Consider the following 18,642-nt stretch of genomic DNA (forward strand, 5'->3'; position numbering starts at 1 on the left):
AGTGTTGGGGTTCCCAGGGCGGGAGGCTGTATTTGCACTTAACATGGGAGTCCGGTGGCACTAGACCGGGTCCAGAGGGAGGGGCCCGGCCTCCTGGAGGCAGAGGCGGCCGCGGTGAAGACTGCTCAGGAAGATCCTTGCCCCAAACCCCCTACGCGGGTCAGATGAGAGATCTGGCGGCCCTAGTGCCGCAGCTGGAGGTAGAACGAGGCCCAGCGGCCAGGCTGAGGAAGACGATCCTGGGTGCCTTTTCGGGGGTGGGACTCAAGAGTGACCCATCCCTCCTTTGAGCCTTTGTTTTCTTATCTGTAAAATGGGAATACAGTAGTAATATCTGTATTACTGATGTCTGGCTCTGAGAGGAAATGAGTTGAGGAGAAGGCGAGAATGGGGTCGTGGGACCTCCAGGTCCCAGAGCTCTTTACCCTCAAATACCCGCCCTCCTGGCTCACAACCTGCGGGGACAAACAGAGCTTTGCGGTCCGGCCTGTTGCCCCTCAGCAGCCGAAAGAGTGGAGGGTGGGAGGTGGGGGGAGGGAACAAAGGAAGTCGAAAATGTGACTTTAGGAGGCTGTGAATTTGGAGAATAATTTTTCTTTTTCATATACAATCATATAACTGTATATGACTACAGTTAAAAAAAAGTATTTGTGCCAAATCTTGAACTCTTTAAAAAAGATATTCTTGAAATCAAATGGCCTTCCATTTCTCCCTGGCAGTCTGTTCATTCTGTTATGTCCCCTGCTTAATAGCCATTTTCCATCTTCCTGCAGACAGGCCCTGATTTTGTTCACAGTGGCCCTTTCCCCTGTTCCAGAATAAATCTGACGGGTCTCATCCACTTCTGGTGGTCCTATTATCCTTGCCAAGAGGTTTGGTTAGGGTTGAATGTGACTCCTTTGGGGCCAATCATTAGTAAGAGATGGGGGGGGGTGCTTCCAAGAAAGGGTCCCTCATTCTCAAGAAGGAGACACCAAAGAAAGGGACCTTCTTCTGACTCTGAATGTCGGCTGGATCTGGATGGAAAGCCTAGAACTACTGTGCCCATTTTGCTCCTGGGCTGTGATGCAGCCAAAATCCAGAAGAGGCCAAAGCAAAGAGGATCTTAGAAGGCTGGACTCCTTGTATGTGATGATGATGTCCTATTGTTTAAGCCAGACTGTGTCAAAATTGTTTGTTATTTGCAGTTAAATACATCCTAACAGATACTCTCTTACAGCACTTGGTACCAAGACGGATTTCTTGTCTGAGACTGAGTGACTTGCATAGGGCCAGGACTAGGCTTTCTTTATGTTCATATTCTCTGTGCCTGGCCACCGTAGGCCTCTGAATATTTGCATTTTAACTATTAATGAACCTTCCAAACTAAAGGGTGCCACCATGTGGTGCCCCAGACTTAACATAATCTAAAACAGGATTCTCGGTTATCTCCCACACTCTCCTTACACATCTAATAAACGGCACCACCATTCTCCCTTCCCCTCACTCTACACCTTACCCAGTACTCAATCCTGCTAGTTCTCTCTCCCAAATATCTCCTGAATGTGACCACTTCTCTCTATCTCCACTGTTGACACTGTGGTTCAATCTGGCATCATCTCTTATCTAGGTTACCTCACGAATTCAATGGGTCTCCCAGCTTCTACTCTTATTCTCAGTACCTGTCAAATCTATCCTCCACACAGCAGCCAGATCAGTCTTTAAAATGTGGATCAGAGACTAATCCCCCCCTCAATGACTCCTTATGATATGACACTTAGTATAAAATCCAAACTCCTACTTGAAATGGGTGAATTGTATGGCAGGTAAATTATATCCCAATAAAGCTGTTATTAAAAAAAAAAAAAATCCAAATTCCTCCTGTGGCCCACAAGGCCTGCAGGATCTGGCCCCTGCCCACCGCTTCGACCTCATCTAGTATGATTTTCCTCTCATTCCCTCCCAGCCACACTAGCCATCCTTCAGTTCTGCGAACATCCTACAGTTGTTTCTACCTCAGGATCTTTGCAGATGTTTTCCCTTGTAACTTTCTCCATAACTCATTCTTTTTCATCATTCAGGTCCCACCTGAGATGTCACTTCTATCTAAAGTAGTCCCCTTTGATTTTCTTCATAGCACCTAAATATCCAAAATTATCTCAGTTTGCTTGGTGGTTTGCTTTTTTTTCTGTCTCACCAGATCATGACAGTAAGAACTTATTTTTTACTCTATGAACAGTTCCTAACACTTATTTTTTACTCTATGAACAGTTCCTAACACTCAATCTACAGGTGAAAAAGTACTTGTTGAAAGAATTGTATTGAGTCATTTCAGTTGAGCATTTGCATTAGGCTTGTAAAGTTTCCTGATGTTTTTAATAGAAAATTTTGTATTCACATTCATTTTAAAAACAAAGGTGAATCACTGTAACTTTGGGGGCCTCTATTATCTATAAACTGGGGAAAGAAGTACAAGGTTAGACTGTATAATTTAGATTTCTTATAGCTCTAATTTCTAAAAGGAAGGGATGGGGTCAGGTGTAATTGAAATGAATAATGGCCTGACAAGCAACTTGGTGGCAAATCAAGGACTAGGACCCAGAGCATTGTCCTCAGTGCCACTCAGATGACTTTTTGGAAGCTCAAGGGCATCTTTCACTCTTCCCTAGCCAGCCTGGCAATACCTCCTCAGAAAGTTGTCTGGATATTGTCCTTGGCACTAGCCCCACGCATTACCCTGGCCAGTTTGGCATCAGCCCTCTCCCAGACCACTGCACCAGTCTCCTCTCTGCTTCCAGTCCCCCCTTCCCCCATTAGCCACATACTGGCCCTTCCAAACACAGAACTCTGATTATACTCATGTCACTCAGATGCGGCCAGAGATATTTCAGTTGGAAACACTTGGTGAATGTCACACAAAAGCTACTAGGTAAAAGGCACTCGAAAGGTGGCCTAGGTGGGTTGGCCATGCCTGGCTTCCTAGAGGAGGAAACAATTTGAAGCCTGAAACCAGAGGGAGGAATATTGACTAAAGTGAGGGAAATGGTGTGTGTAGTTTCAAAGACAGAGCCTAAGTAAAGCTGGAGTACTCTAGGCTGTCAAACTGTCCTGATTGAGCAGAGAATGATTTGGAGGGGCAGGAGATCCAGGTTGAAGCACCAAGGCTGACTTTGACAACCCAAGAAAGAAGGCAAAATATGAGAAATTCCCTTCTTTTTTGGAGGGTGGAGGGCCAAGATGACCTCCAGAAGAATCCACAAGCAACCACTTCCCCTTCCTTCAGAGACCCTGGTTTTCCTTTGAAGAGCCACCCTCCACCATCAGCCCATGGATTTTCATGAGAGCTGAGCCCATCTCAATCTCACGTGGGTCCATGATTCAATGTTTATCAGTCAGCGTAATCTACTCCTTGTGGTTACAAGTGTTGTTTCAGGGTTAGTATTCTGTTTCAACCCCAACTGGTGTACTGAAGTTCAGTTCTGGCACTAACTGCCCAGAGTTAGCACAGACTCCACAGGTTAAGGGCTCAATCCTTCCCAAGACTGCTCCCACTTTAGATGCCAGCTGCAAGTGGCATCTGCACTTCTGACCAACTGGCTACAGATCTTGGTGTTTCCCATGAGCCCCCTTAGGTCATTTGCTAGAACAACTCACAGAATACAGTAAAATGCTAGACGTATTAGTTTTATAATAAAGGATACGCAAGCCAGGAACAGCCAAATGAAGCAACATGTAGGGTGAGGTCTGGGAGGGTCCAAATGCAGGGCTTCTATGCCCTCTCTCCATGGAATAGGCATATCACTCCCCTGAAACATCAATGTATTTACCTACCAGGAAGCCCCATTGAGCTTTGTTGTCCAGAGGTTTTATCGGAGTTTCATTACTTAGGCAAAACTGATTAAATCATTGCCATGTAGCTGAACTCAATCTACAGGCCCCCTCCCCTCTCTGGAGGTTGAGCTGGTTCAAAATCTCAACCCTTCTATCACAAGGTTGGTCTTTCTGGTGACCAGCCCCCATCCTGAAGCTGTCTAGAGACTTGCCATGAGTCACTTCATTAGTAAGAACTCAGGTGTGACCTAAGGGGCTCATGAATAACAGACACTTGTATCACTTGGGAAATACCAAGCGTTTTTAATTTTCTGTGCCAGGAACATGGGACAACAATCAAACAAATTCTCTATTATACAACAGTTGGTCATTTGGTGACCTAAGCTGAGCTGATGAGATTCATCTCTATTGCATTTGTTGGAGCTATTGGGAAATCTATGATCTTTTTCTGCTACAGTTGTTAATATGGTAGAATGTAAGCTTGAAGCTGCTGGTGACCATCTTCCTACCTATGAGGGTACTACCTGCCTGAGAATGAAGATAGTCCAGAGGAAAGCAGAGCTAAGAGAATGAGACCAAGCTCAAATGGACATTGAGCTTCTGGCTCCAGTCATTCCTGAAGTCATTCTATCTCTGACTTTTAAATTCTATGAACCAATTAACTCCCTGTCTTTTCATGTTTAACCTGAAAGCATCCTGAGTATTACATTCCCTGTACCTGAGGAAGAGGTATTTCTCTCTTTGAATACCTTGGCTTAACCTGGGCTCTGGATTCCATCCTTCTCACCTTCCTTAAACCTCATTCCTTCAGTTAGCATCCTTTCTACTGGCATCTTTCTCCTCAGACTTCTGACATAATCGGGTCTCCCTCAGGTTATAAACAAGCAAATCTTTTCACATTCTTAAACTACAACCCTACATATCGCCGTCCCTTTTTGGCCAAACTATGTAGAACAGCTCTCCACATCCCTCTTCCATCTTGTTCACCTTCCATTCATTCCTCAATCCACTACCATTTGGCTTCTGCTTCCACTACTTCCCTAAAATTATTCTCACCAAGGCCACTCAGCAATAGTAGTCATTAATGTCTTCTATAGGAGACAATAGCCATGTCATGGATCCCTGTTTATCATTTGTGTGTGATGTATTTGCCCATTCCGCCCCCCCCCCCCACACACACTCTATACTCCCATGCCCCCTGGTCTTTGGTGTGTGGTTTCTCTCCATCTCCAACAGTTTTTTTTTTTTTTTTTTTGAGGAATGCCCTCAGGCTACTGGAGACTGCCGTGATAAAGTGCATGGGAATTTCCCAGGGGTAGTCCTTGGTCAACAGCTGAGCACTATTGGTATATGAAAGGCCCAGCTCCCTTGTTTCCAGACAAATCTGAGGGATAACTTACATCCAGAGCTCCCCTGTGAGATCAAGATGAACTACTCTGCCTAGGATCACATGCTCACTTGTTTCTTCTCCTTCCCTCTTGCTTGTCCTACTCCTTTACTGGTTTCTCCTGGTAGCACTTTTTAAATAAATCACTTGCACACAAATCCTTATCTCGGTCTACTTCTAGAAAACCTAAGACATCATCTCAGCTCTTTTTACTCTTCTTTCTTTGCCTGCTGTTAAATGTTGCTTGTTACCCAGAATTAAGTCCTGGCCCTCTTCTCTCTACATTTATTACATAGGCAATCTCATTCATGTCCATAGCTTGAACCACTACTCATATCCAAACCTAACTCATCATCACCAGCCTCTTGCCTTCCTTGTATTTCTCAGCTGTGTCTCTCCTAGACAATGATGGGCCAACTACAGAAGAAGGGTGTGTAAGGATATCAAGGAGGAAGAAGCTGACCACAGAATTAAAGTCCTTTTCATTGACATTTTCCTCTGAACTGGGAAGATGGGTGGACAGAGATGGTGGAGACCTTAACAGAGGCCATCTGTGAGCTATGTTAGTTTGTTGAGAGCAGAGAGAGAGTTGGAGGATTAAGAATGGCTAGGCGAGAGCTTGACCAATGAAATTTTACAATTCCATGTGGCAGCCTCAGTCTTGAACAAACATTCTTGTGTGAATCGAGGCATTTACGCTTCTCCAAACCCTTGGGTCACTTGCTTCTGTGTTTCAGGATGACCACTTACTTCACACCAATAAGCTAAAGTTGACTCTGGAAGTTTTATTGAAAAATCTCAGAAAAAAGTCATGCTCCTACTGGACTTGCTAAGGTATTGGGACTTAAGTTTGGAGCTATGGAAAGCCATTTTGCCACTAAGAGAGAGGAGTCCAACATATGCATGGGGAAAGCAGGGCCTAAAGAAAGTGAACCACAAGTTCCTGCTATCTTTTGGCCTTTTTATTCAGCTGGCCCTGAAGAAGCTTAATCCACTCTGGACTTTTCAATTGTTTGAGCAAACAGATTCTTTTAATGCTTAGGCCAGTTGGAGCTGGTCAATGAGAGATAGGATTGATAGAGGATCTCTTTGTGCTCATGATTTCAACTACTCTCTACACCTTAATGATTCACAACTTCTGTATCTAGCCTTGATGGCTCTCCTGAGCTCCAGCTTTTACATCCACCTGCCTCCTGAAGTCCACAAGCACATCCAAAACTGATTTCATTATTTCTGTCCCCCATCTTTATTTCCTGACTCAGATTGGAGCAATCTCCAGTCCCTTTCCTCAGAGAAGCCAAGGTCGCAAGTTCAGGCTCCGCCCCCTCGCGCGGCCTCACCAAGGTCACCCGCCTTTTCTTGCCCCGTTCCTTGGGGGCGGGGTCCGTGAAGCCCTCCGCCTCAGGGCTAGGCGCTCTAGGCAGCAGGCCCGTCAAAGAACCTCTCATCTCGCTCGTTTCCAGTACCCTGTGGCCACTCTAGCCTTCAACAGGGCCTCGGGACTCTATCCTCTAAAGTGGCTTCTCTATGGTAGACTCTTCTCCTTTGTCCCAAATTTCTTCTGGGAGGACGATCTGTTGGGCCCCAACTCTCTCCTAAGGCTGCTTCTGTCACCGAGCCCTCCAAGAGTTACACACCCCTTAGGTCTTAAGGGTTGAGCGGAGTGGGAGAATGGCGGAAGTGAGTGTGAAGGTGCCCTTCCCTCTCGCTGCTCTTCTCTATGGTCGCTTCCTTCGGTGACGGGAAAGGGGGTCCCGGCGCCTGCGCAGAACCAGGTTGGGAGCTAGTTGCGGAGGGGGGGCAGGGAGCGGGAGCTGCCGCCGCCACCGCCGGAGCTAACCGCGGGGACCGAGATGCAGGTGGGACCGGAACCGGAACCCCCCTCTTCAAGTCCCTCTTCCCTCTCCGCGACCCGGCCCTGGCGCCTGCGAGGGGAGCAGGGTGGGAGAGGGCGTGGGAGGCCAGAGGCAGGAGGGGCCCTCGGCCCCGGAGAGTGTAGCAGGCGGGGCTGGTCCCCAGGAGACTGCGGCCCCGGGGAATGGGCGGGTGAAGGGTGTCCAAGGAGTAGGGTCGGGTCACAGTGGACTACACCGAGCCGGGAGGGTCCGAGCCAGGAGCGGAGCCTGCACCCTCCACCACCCGCTCTTCGGGAGATACCAGAACTGAGCCAAGAGGCAGGTGCACCGGGAAAATGTGTCAGAGTTCTGCTTGGCAGAAGAGAAACTGAGTCACCAGCTCAGGAGCCGCAGGGTCAGCGGGCCTGAGGGGGCTGGGTCTGCCTGTGGTGCAGAGGGTTGGGTGGGCCTGTGTAAGCCGAGGTGGCCTCTGCTTGGAGATTGGGCTCTTTGCTGTGTCCGCACCTCTTGGCTCAGTTCCCCTGTGCTCCATGACTCTCGCATCTCCTGGCTTCGTTTCGTTGGTTTGGAATTGTCCCAGTGGTTGGAGCCATCTGAGTGTGTAGTGCCTAGTCCAAGGAGGAAGGGGAGGGGTGGCTGACTGTGGGTCTGAGCAGGAGTCAGGTTTTGGGGAGACTTCTCTGAGCTGCCCTTGTCCCAGTCCTGGTGCCAGTCATCTTCCAGTAAAGTATGGGGGAGGAGCACTAACAAAAGAGCCATGGGTTGTATATTCCATGCCCAGCTCTGCCATTTGCTAGTTGTAAAAACTTGGAAAGCTTCTCTGATTTCTCTTTTAGAAAATTGGAACCGGTAGACATAGTAATGATGGCAGTCATTTATTGTGTGCTTGCTTTGTGTCAAGCACCGATGTGTTCCATTTAATTATCCCAACAATTCTAGGGTAAAAGATCATTAGTTCTGTTTTATGCATACAATCACTGAAGCTCAGAGAGGACATGTAATTTGTTCAAGATTACACAGCTAATTGGTGGCAAAGCCTGGATTTCATCCTAGGTCTAACTCCATAACCCATGGCCTTAACCAGCAGGCTAACCAGCCTTTAGGGTACACTCCTCAGTGAGAGAAGAGGGAGGTGAAAAGTCCTAGTTCCCAGCTCCTTGTTATGTTTTACTTACTTTATGGTCAGCAAAAACTTACCCTGACCCAACCCATAGTCTTTCCTCACCTGGTGCTGCCGCCTCTGAGCCTCAAACTGAAGGGGCACCAAAGAAGTGGGCTATAACCGTTCCAAGCCTTCCTCACACAGTGCTTGGGTGCTGAGCCCTTGGGTTAGCTTTTAAGACAATTGCTGTTTCAGTCCATCACCCATCCACCCTCCTCAATGAGCAACCTCCCTCCTCAGAGCTGGACCTCAGGATACATGAAGCAGGGTCTCTAAACTCTGCAGGCCCAGCTCCCCTGAGAGCTGGGACAGTAAAGGGCTATGACTAAGGCTGGTCCAGCCAGCCTCTGGGGACAAAGACTATGCAGTGGGAAAAACAGTAGACTCGGAGGTCTGAAACTCTTCTGAGCTTCGGTTTCCTCACCTGTTATAGAAGTTATTAAAACCTCTTACAGGGAAAGGTAAGAACAGCACGTGGGGAGCTTGTAATAACTACTGGAAGATCTGTTTTAGAGAAGGGATGTGACGTGAAGGGGATTCCTTTTTAGAGGGAGGTGCTCCGCAGCTGTTTATCACTCCTGTAACCAAAGCCTGGGAAAATGGATTGGGAAGGCAGGATAGGTGCAGGCTGGACGCTGGCTTGTGGGGTGCGAGGGTCTGGGAAAGGGAAGGGAAGCAGTTTGGTGTTCTTCCCCATTGCTCTCTGAGGAGTCTAGACCAGAGTGGGGAGTCTGGCTTGGGTGGGGCTCTGCCCCCAGTCCCACCTCAGCAGTGACTCGGTATATGTGCCTCTCTTCCTTCTGCAGCTGCTGCCGCTCACCCCGTGTCTTCTGGCCGCTTCCCTCTTTGCTGCCCCTCCCCACAGGCTCCCCCTCTCCACCTCCTGGGGACCATCATGAATGGTGCCCCTTCCCCGGAGGATGGGGCTTCCCCCTCTCCTCCCCCCTTGCCACTACCCCCTCCCCCTAGTTGGCGGGAGTTCTGTGAGTCCCACGCCCGGGCGGCTGCCCTGGATTTTGCCCGCCGTTTTCGCCTCTACCTGGCCTCCCACCCCCAATATGCAGGGGCGGAGGCTGCCTTCTCCCGCCGTTTTGCTGAGCTCTTCCTGCAGCATTTCGAAGCTGAGGTGGCCCGAGCCTCTGGCTCCCTCTCACCGCCCATCCTAGCTCCTCTGAGTCCTGGTGTGGAGATCCCACCACATGACCTGTCCCTTGAGACCTGCAGGGTAGGCGGGCCCCTGGCTGTGCTGGGCCCATCTCGATCATCGGAGGACCTGGCCGGCCCCCTCCCTTCCTCAGTCTCTTCCTCATCTACAACCTCCTCGAAGCCGAAGCTAAAGAAGCGCTTCTCCCTCCGTTCCGTGGGTCGCTCCGTCCGCGGTTCAGTTCGTGGCATTCTGCAGTGGCGAGGGACCGTTGACCCTCCCTCCCCAGCTGGGCCCCTAGAGACTTCATCAGGCCCCCCAGTTTTAGGTGGAAACAGCAACTCCAACTCCTCTGGCGGAGCTGGGACCATTGGCAGGGGACTGGTTAGTGATGGAACATCCCCAGGGGACAGATGGACTCACCGTTTTGAGAGGCTGAGACTCAGTCGGGGAGGAGGGACTGTGAAGGATGGAGCAGGGATGGTGCAGAGGGAAGAGCTGCTGAGTTTCATGGGGGCTGAAGAGGCAGCCCCTGACCCAGCTGGAGTGGGCCGGGGAGGAGGGGCATCTGGGCCTACCTCAGGGGGAGGAGGGCAGCTTCAGTGGCAGAAGTGTCGCTTACTGCTTCGAAGTGAAGGAGAAGGAGGAGGAGGAAGTCGTCTGGAGTTCTTTGTACCACCCAAGGTGAGGCCCAGAGGAGGGTGGTGCCTGGGAGCAAGTGGTTGAGCTGCCAGAGTGGTAACAGCCACATCCATAGCTTTTCTTGCTTTGGTTTTTAAAGCAAGCTCCTGACTCTGGATTAGTAGCTGTGGGCATGACTGAAAAATAGTTGTTATTCCCTCTTGTCTAACTCCCTTAAGATATAGAGGGAAAGATGAATTTCTGGAGGGAAGGGAAAGATGCTGTCTGCCCACTGAAAATCTGGATCTTGTTCTCTTCCAACCTAGGCATCTCGGCCTCGACTCAGCATCCCCTGCTCTACTATCACAGATGTGCGGACAACCACAGCCCTGGAGATGCCTGACCGGGAGAACACGTTTGTGGTTAAGGTAGGAACCCTGAGTTCCCCTGCCCTCTTGGAGCGCTTGCGTTGGGGCGAAAGCTCTTACCACCATATAAGCAAAGGATCTTGGTAGAAGGAGGTGCCTAGATGTCAGATGCCTTGGGAGTATGTCCCTGGGGCTGCAGCTTTTCTGGGAGGAAGAGAGAGAGAGGGAGGATGTTCTTGTTGTCATTAGGGGTGAATTAAGGCCTCAGGACCTGCAAACAGCCTGTGGGCCTCCTCTTGTTGCCATAGGTGGAAGGCTCCTCAGAATATATCCTGGAGACAGCTGATGCGCAACATGTGAAGGCCTGGGTGTCCGACATCCAAGAATGCCTGAGCCCAGGGTGAGGAGCCTGACTTCTGTCACTGTGGGACCAGGGGTCGGGATTGGGAGCAGCCTTGTGCCACTCACCTAGTGACTTTCCTCTTAGTACCATTTTCCCTGTCTCTGCAGACCCTGCCCTGCTACCAGTCCCCGTCCCGTGACCCTCCCTCTGGTCCCTGGAACCTCTTTTCTTACAAGGGAGAACACAGACAACCTGGAGCTACCCTGCCTGAATCACTCAGAGAGTCTGCCCAGCCAGGATTTGCTGCTGGGACCCAGCGAGAGCAACGACCGCCTGTCACAGGGTAAGGTCGGAGCATTAGAGAGCTGTGAACCTCAGAAGCTGCCATGCAAGACCCCTTGCTGTCAGGTCCCAGACCCTCTCTCCAGACTACTGTGTACCCCATTCCTACTCCTCAGCTACCCACCCCCACCCTCCCAGTGTTTGTCTTCTGTCCCTGAACATGCCAAGCCACTGTTTGTCATTCAGGACCATCAGCATCGCCACCCCACACAAAGCCCCAAGCAAACTCCTGTCTGACCTCGTATGCCCAGCCACACCACCTTTTCCTTAAGCCTTGAGCAGAGCTGCAGATAACAGTTTTCTTCACCAAATTCCGAACACTTTGTACACATCTTTGTTTTGCTCTTACTCTGTCTCTGTGTGTGTGTCAGTGGCACCAAGTTTCCTTTTGACTGCCTGTCCTTCTGGGCTTGACCAGACACACGCATACCCTTACCCGCACACATAAAAACATGAGGACTTGTGTCTGCCTGGCCCCAGTTAACCTCTCTGGACTTCGCTGCACTCTTTCTCCCTGACCCTCTGTTCTGAATTTTAGTTTCACAGTGCCTAACACACAGGTTATATTCAGTGACTAAAATGAATTATAGAACCTTAAAAATGGAACGGACCTTACGAGTTCCAATCCCCTTGGTTCACAGGCAACTGATACTAGGGAAGGAAATGGCTTTTCTGATGTCATCTGAGAGTCACTGACAAAGACAGGGGCTGTGCCAGCTTGATGCTCGAGCCACTGCTCTCTGCACTGCACATATACCTGTCCTCTGAGTATGACTGTGTACACGTTCCTGTAGGCTCAGGCCTGCACTCAGCAGACATTCAGAAATGATCTAGTACCTACCTATCTGTGTTGGTCTCTGGGTCACGATGGGAGAACGCAGACATCCCTGAGATGAGCTATTTGTCCTACACGGGCTCACAGTCTAGCTGAGTTAGCAAGACGTCATTCTGAAAAGCAGAACTCTGAAATGGAGAGCCTGTGCTTCGTGTCCTCTGAGCAGTACAGTGTACCTTAGGACCTCAGAGGAGGAAGAGAATCGGGGAAGGTGGAACAAACAGGGAATACTACACAGAGAAGATGAGGGAAAAGAGCATGGCTCGGAGGAGGCACATGGTGAAAGTAGAGACCTGAGGTGCGGAGAGCCCAGGAGATTTGGAAAAATTAGATGGGATAATTGGGCTAACATAGAGGATAGTAAATATGAGTTAACATGGGGATCAAATTGGTTAGGTTGGGGAGATTGCTAGAAGGAGGATCTTCGATGCCTCTCAGAGTTGGAGGCTTTGTCCTGCTGGTCAGACAGGATTTTGACAGCAAAAAAGAATAGCTCTATTAGACGGGAAAGTAAAGCAGCAGTGCGCTTCTAGAAGTGGAAGCAGCCTGAGCAAGAGAAGAGCAGCTCAAAGGGCTCAAGGGCCCAGGATGCCTTTTTAATGCAAAAATATTTAAGGGATTCTGCCACCCGCTTCTGCAACAATAGCTGTAATTTCAGCTGTCGATTAAAAAAAGAGGCACTCGTAGATTCTAGGACCTCCTTGCACTAACTGTAGTCGCTGAGCATTGTGTGAAACATAAATTAGGAGTTCTTGGGGGAAGAAATCAAGGGTCTGTGCCTGGAGAAGAAGGATCCAGCATTTCAGCCGGTGGACCCTGCCAGTGCACACAGGGCAGGCTGGGTGGCGGGAGGCAGCGCTGGCAGACCGGTCCTGCCAAAGAATAGCTTTTCTAGTTCTCAACTTTGCCCTCATACATTTTTTTCTAGGGGCGTATGGTGGCCTCTCAGACCGTCCGTCGGCATCCATCTCCCCCAGTTCCGCCTCCATTGCCGCCTCCCATTTTGACTCAATGGAACTGCTTCCCCCAGAGTTGCCCCCCCGCATCCCCATTGAAGAGGGACCCCCAGCAGGGACAGTTCATCCCCTCTCGGCCCCCTACCCACCCCTGGACACTCCGGAAACAGCCACAGGTACCAGAGGTGTGAGTGCATTTCTGCCTTCATGCCCCGTTGTCCGTCAACCTGAAACTCTTTTCTTTTCTTGGGATCCTGAGGGATCTTACTGAGGGGGAGGGAAGCGACGCAGGAAGGGAAAACAAGGCTTTTCTTCTCCAAGGATGAGGAGGCTTCCCTGACACCCCGATTTCCCTCCCTCTCTCCTTCCCAAAGGGTCATTCCTGTTCCAGGGGGAGTCAGAGGGAGGTGAGGGGGACCAGCCCCTCTCAGGGTATCCTTGGTTCCACGGGATGCTCTCTCGACTCAAGGCTGCCCAGTTAGTACTGGCTGGAGGCACCGACTCGCATGGTGTTTTCTTGGTACGTCAGAGTGAGACGAGGCGGGGCGAATACGTCCTCACTTTCAACTTCCAGGGCAAGGCCAAGGTGAGTGACTAAGGAAGAGGCCCTGTTCTTCACACACAGCTTGTGGGTGGAGAGGGGGCACATTTCTCTCCCAGGGAGATGGCCCTGTAACTGACAGGGGCTTGGACTCCCGCTTCATCTTGTTCATCCTGCCCTCAGCACCTGCGTTTGTCACTGAATGAGGAGGGTCAGTGCCGGGTCCAGCACTTGTGGTTCCAGTCCATTTTCGATATGCTTAAGCATTTCCGGGTGCACCCTATCCCTCTGGAGTCTGGAGGCCCCAGCGACGTTGTCCTTGGCAGCTATGTCGTGTCCTCCCAGCGACAGGGTGAGCAGAGCAGGTCTGCAGGGGAGGAGGTGCCCGTGCACCCAAGAATTGAGGAGGTGTGTGTGCCAGAAAGGTGGGGTTGGGGGGCTTTGAGGAGGAGAGGCTTTGTTAGGGAGAGCAGGGAGAGAAAATTCCTGTGTGTCGGGGTATCAAAGGGAAAGAAGTATTCTTAGATGAGATAGGAAGGCAGAGGGCTCCTGGTTGGAGCCGGGGAGGAAGCTGCGAGTGGGTTGGTGCATTCCCATTCCATCAGACTCCTCTGTTCCATCATTTGTCTGTCACCTCCCCCACCTTGTCTTTGCCCGTCCTCACAACCTTGCCTTGGGCCTGCCCTTTTTGGGAGTGCTTGGTCTGATTCCCCCTCCCTCTTCCCTTGATATTTGATGTCCCTGTCTGATCTCTCCCTTTTCCCCGTCCCAACGTCCCATCTGTCCCCACATTGCCCCTCCCCCCCAGGCCGAGAGCAGGCCGGGAGCCATGCAGGGGTGTGCGAGGGAGATCGATGCTACCCCGATGCCTCCTCCACCCTCATGCCCTTCGGAGCGAGTGACTGTGTGTAAGTGTGGTCCTCTTCTCACCATCGCCCATGATCCATCTTCCATGGATGGGGGGTTGCTCAGGAGATGGGGCGTGGGGAAGATAGCACATGGCTCCTGGGGGGATGAGTGAAAGGGAAGCTGCTACAAGAGCTTGCCTCCCTCCACAATCAGTTTGTCTTCTTACCATTCCTATCCAGAACCGAACACCTCCCACAACCCACCCCAGCCCCCTGAACCCCCTTCATGGACAGATCCCCTACATCCTGGGGCAGAAGAGGCGTCGGGGGCGCCAGAAGTGGCGGCAGCAACAGCCTCAGCAGCCAAAGAGAGGCAAGAGAAAGAGAAAGCGGGCAGTGGAGGGGTCCAGGAAGAGCTGGTCCCCATGGTTGAGCTGGTCCCCGTGGTTGAATTGGAAGAGGCCATAGCACCAGGCACAGAAGTCCAGGGAGGTGCTGGTTCTGGTGGGGCCCCAGGGGCGACCCCGATGGTGCAGCTCCAGCAGTTACCACTAGGGGGCGATGGAGAAGAAGGGGGCCATCCCAGAGCCATTAATAACCAGTACTCCTTTGTGTGAGACACCCTGCCCCACCCTTTCCCCACTCTTCTTGTTCCCATTCCTCAGTTCCTGAGATGGGCTGGGCAGGGACATAGAGGAGCGGTAGGTCTCCCCTCCCCACGTGCTTCTTGACCTTTGATGGCCAAGGGCATATATGTTGGTACAAGAAGAGGTTCGAGAGCCCTATTAACTCCCCAGTTCATACACTACAAGTCCTCTGTCCCCTGGGCAGGGGAGTTGGGCTTCATTACCTCCCTAACGGGCTCTTATGGTCAGCCCCATCCCTGGGGGACATTTCCCCATTAACCACCCCCCGCCCCCAGCCTAGTCCAAGGAAGGGTGAGGGGGAAGGGCTGTCAGTTACTATTAAGGTGGTGGTTGTTGTTGTTGTTTTAAACAAAATGGAGAAGCATAAATAAATAAAAGGGTTTATCTCAGTTCCATCCTGGTGGCTGTGGCCAGTGTTTGCAGTGGGGGCTGGGACAGGTGGGTCAGGAAGGTAGCCCACTCAGTGTTGGGAACCCCAAGGCTGAGAGGCTAAAGGGCTGGGTTGGGTTGTGTCCCCACTGCTCCCCAGGCCTGTACTTTTGGCCCATCGTCCACTGTGTTGTCCAGTTTGTGGAGCGGTAAGTGCAGTGCTGCTCAGGGTCTCCAGCCAAATTCTCTTAATGGAACAGACAGTGAACAGCAAGATTGACAGTCTCCAAGGACAGCTCCTGCTCTGAATTCTTTAGTCAAGGCTTCCTATCCTGGAGAGAAAGCAGGCAGATCATGGGGATGGGGCGGGGGCGAAGTGGCTTTGTTGGGAGAGATTTAATGTGGCGGCCACAGCGTCTAGCTGAAGAGGGGCCTAAGGGTAGGCTGACCGCCCCACTTCTCAGATCCAAGCTGGGAAGGTGGAGGATAGATGGCAGAGAGCACTGGCTTCCACTCCTGGCTTTGCCCCTCATTTGCTCTGGGCCTCAGTATCCTCGTTTGTAAAGGGGGAAGTTTCGTCTAGGTGGGAGCTGCTGATATGATTTGCTTGGCCTAAATAATGTTTCCATTGGAATTTCATATAAAAGTTCCGATTATTGGCTTCTCTTGAAAATCAGAATATCCAGGACATGGTTCCATAGTGTAGCGGTTAGCACGTCTGCTTTACACGCAGACGGTCCTGGGTTCGTACCCCAGTGGAGCCATGGTCCATGGTCTATGGCCATGCCACCCTGAACAAGCCTGATGTCTGATCTCGGAAGCTAAGCAGGGTCGGGCCTGGTTAATGCTTGGATGGCAGACCACCTAGGAAGACCAGGTGCTGTAGGCATAAATAATAAATAAATAATAGATAGATAGATAGATAGATAGATAGATAGATAGATAGATAGAAAATCCGAATATCCAGCCTCACACTATCCACCTTCCACGTGTGCTGCATCCTCACCAGACCACTTTACTCACATCAAGTACCTGGCCCTGTGGGTATTTGAGTTTGCAACAATTCCCCTCTTCCTCGTGTTCCCCTCCCCACTGCCACCCCTTTTAACCCAAGCTCTGCTCTCTGAACTGTGGCTCTGCCCTCCTCCAGTGGAGGGCACCCCTAGGCTTCCCAGCTCTACAGGTTGTGGGTGCCAACGAGGAGGGGCCAAGTTCTGAAGACTCCCACCTATTTTCTTGGCCCTCTCCCCTCCACACCTCCATCCAGCTCTGCCTCTTACCATTGTTCCTCTCACTTTCCCTCCCAGGCAGCATGGACCCTACATTCTCATGCCCCTCAGCTTCTGCCCCCACCTCCAGGCCCTTCCCATGCTTATGACCTTGCTATTCTGGGCCTTGTGTCCTATTGGGAGATGGACAGGAGACAGCTGGGCTCACAGGCTACCCAGGCTGGGGGCTGGCCGGGGGGAAACCTGCTGGCTCTCTCAGTTTTGTCTAATCCCTGGGACTCCCCCAAACCTTGGCCTCAGGAGACTGGGAATAGAATGGGCTTTACAAAGGTGGGATGGTTTGGGGATTTGTGCTATATTCTCAAAATGAGATGATGAGTGAAGGCCGTGGCGCCCCAGTGTAAGCAGGACCTGATCCTCTTCTAATCTAGCAGCAACTGGTGCTCTGAGGCTCCCCCTCCCCCTGAACACTGACAGCCTTCTGGGACTTGCCCGCTGAAGATGGGTGGGGGAGGGGCACAAGGACTCCCACCCACCCCCAGATTTGCTGGAGAACCGTGAGAGACGATTTTCCTCTAAGCCCTTATGTATGGTTCAGCTGAAGTTCAGAACTGGTCAGGGATTGGCTGGGCTCTATCGCCATGTCCTTCAGAATTAGACCTCTCCCATTCTAAGCTTCAGCCTTCAGAGAGGAAAAAATCCTTCCAACTCAGCTTGGAGACCCCAGTAGGAAGGATCCAAGAGAGCCAGTGCCTCGTTGCTAGGCTCTCCTCCATCCCAGGTCATAGCCCCAGCCTCCCTGATGGTGATCCTTTTGCAGCTCTTGGCTGGTGGCTTTCCCTCACTGGCTTCAGTTTTCCCCTCTGGGAAGTTGAGAGAGGTAGAAATGACTAACCTTAAAGGGCCCTGTTGGCAGCAATGTCCTGTAAAGCCTGCCTTCTTTCCTCTGCCTCATGTGCTCAACTCCCTTGAAGCTGTGATCCGTCCTCTCCCCCTTCTCCATGTTTGGGCATTCCTGCTCCTTTAAGACAGTGACCCTGTCACTCCTCCAGGTGGTGTTGTGAAGAAGCCAGCCAGTGCAAAAGGTTTGGCAGATGCTGAGCTTGACTGGCCTAAGAAGGTGGGTGGGTGCTGGGCCAGGTGGAAGTGCCTGTCGATGGACACTCACGCCTTTGTCTGAGCCCCCGCCTTGCCCAGGTCACAGCAGGATTCTGCTTCAGCGGAGGGGTTTATTAGAGCCACGAAGGAGGGAAGGAGCACCGTGTCCTCAGCTCAACCTGGAGACTGCCCTCTCCTAAATCCTAAGTGCCATCCACCCCTGCTGGCCGACCTACTCCCCAGACATGGGACTTCCTTTTCCTTGCCCTGCTATCTCCTGTGCTATTGTCTGCTTAGGAACTTGAGCATCAGAGGGAAGCAGTCTTGAGAACCCATTCAATGGTCTATAATCCTCACCTGTTTCGGGAAACAGGCCTGAACTGAGGAAGGAGTTGAGGTCAGGGTCATGAAGGTGCTTTTCCCTTCACTGACCTTTCACCATCACTCTCATCGAACTTCTCTGGCCTCCTTTCCTCCCCCACCCGCACCCCATGCTGCTCTCCTGCTCCTCCAGCAGCTGCCCTGGTAATAACCAAAAGATGCCCCCATCCCAGAGCAGAGGTGGGGGTGGGGGGCTCAGCAGCTGCTTCTCTGAGGAAACTGACACCAAGGCCAGCCGCTCAGCAACAACTTGTGGCTTTGCACCCAGCCCTGGGCCCCCACCCACCTGGCTGCCGCATGCCAGCTCCCTGCTGTCTCTTTTCCCCACTGCTCCTCAGACTTCCCTCTGACCCTGGCAGCTCTATTTCTGCTCCCCTAGCTCTGTTCTGTCCTTAATTCCCCTAGACGTGTCCCCATGCTTTTGGTCGGGAGTCTCTGCTTTACCAGCTTCCCCAGGCTCCTTGATGCCATGTCCCTTATGCTGCTTCTGATGGGATGTGCCCAGGGCCTGAGCACATAGCTCTGATCCTCACTCCCTTGAGGACAGATAGTTCACAGCCAGGTGGAGTGCAGACTGCAAGCCATCTGGGGTCTGCCAGGTAAACCCCTTAGGTTAAAGAGAGCACAGTGTGGGATGGAGGTGACCCTTATTCTATGGCTTGGGGTGACCCCCACCCCTATCCTAAAACGCTTATCCCTCCTCCT

The 18,642-nt window shown here is 51.5% G+C and overlaps 1 protein-coding gene and 1 pseudogene across 9 annotated transcripts; both read left to right on the forward strand.

The window, feature by feature from the left end:
* Positions 1 to 6,616: 6,616 nt before the first annotated feature.
* Positions 6,617 to 15,255, forward strand: SH2B1 (SH2B adaptor protein 1). 9 transcript variants are annotated; one of them, XM_011378781.2, is made up of 10 exons: positions 6,618 to 7,056; positions 9,022 to 10,043; positions 10,307 to 10,408; positions 10,657 to 10,748; positions 10,859 to 11,034; positions 12,797 to 13,000; positions 13,199 to 13,410; positions 13,549 to 13,773; positions 14,174 to 14,273; positions 14,454 to 14,609. In XM_011378781.2, coding segments are annotated over exons 1-10 (2,274 nt in total). In that variant the 5' UTR covers positions 6,618 to 6,917; the 3' UTR covers positions 14,456 to 14,609. The 9 variants fall into 9 exon arrangements, with proteins under 9 accessions (XP_011377091.1, XP_011377083.1, XP_011377085.1 ...); XM_011378783.2 differs by having other exon boundaries at positions 6,622 to 7,056; positions 13,549 to 13,717; positions 14,454 to 15,255; XM_011378782.2 differs by having other exon boundaries at positions 6,915 to 7,056; positions 12,797 to 13,009; positions 13,549 to 13,717; positions 14,454 to 14,627.
* A 747-nt stretch (positions 15,256 to 16,002) lies between these two features.
* Positions 16,003 to 16,118, forward strand: LOC111731033 (annotated as a pseudogene).
* Positions 16,119 to 18,642: the final 2,524 nt, after the last annotated feature.

This window comes from Pteropus vampyrus, unplaced genomic scaffold (genome assembly GCF_000151845.1).
Source record: "Pteropus vampyrus isolate Shadow unplaced genomic scaffold, Pvam_2.0 Scaffold347, whole genome shotgun sequence".
Classification (NCBI taxonomy): Eukaryota; Metazoa; Chordata; class Mammalia; order Chiroptera; family Pteropodidae; genus Pteropus; species Pteropus vampyrus.

Excerpts from the sequence above, each read along its gene's own strand:
- SH2B1 (XM_011378789.2), top strand. The coding sequence starts at position 6,918 with ATGGTCGCTTCCTTCGGTGACGGGAAAGGGGGTCCCGGCGCCTGCGCA. Across the intron at positions 10,409-10,656 it reads AGAACACGTTTGTGGTTAAG|GTGGAAGGCTCCTCAGAATA; the intron begins GTAGGAACCCTG and ends TTGTTGCCATAG. Across the intron at positions 13,001-13,198 it reads CACTCCGGAAACAGCCACAG|GGTCATTCCTGTTCCAGGGG; the intron begins GTACCAGAGGTG and ends TCCTTCCCAAAG.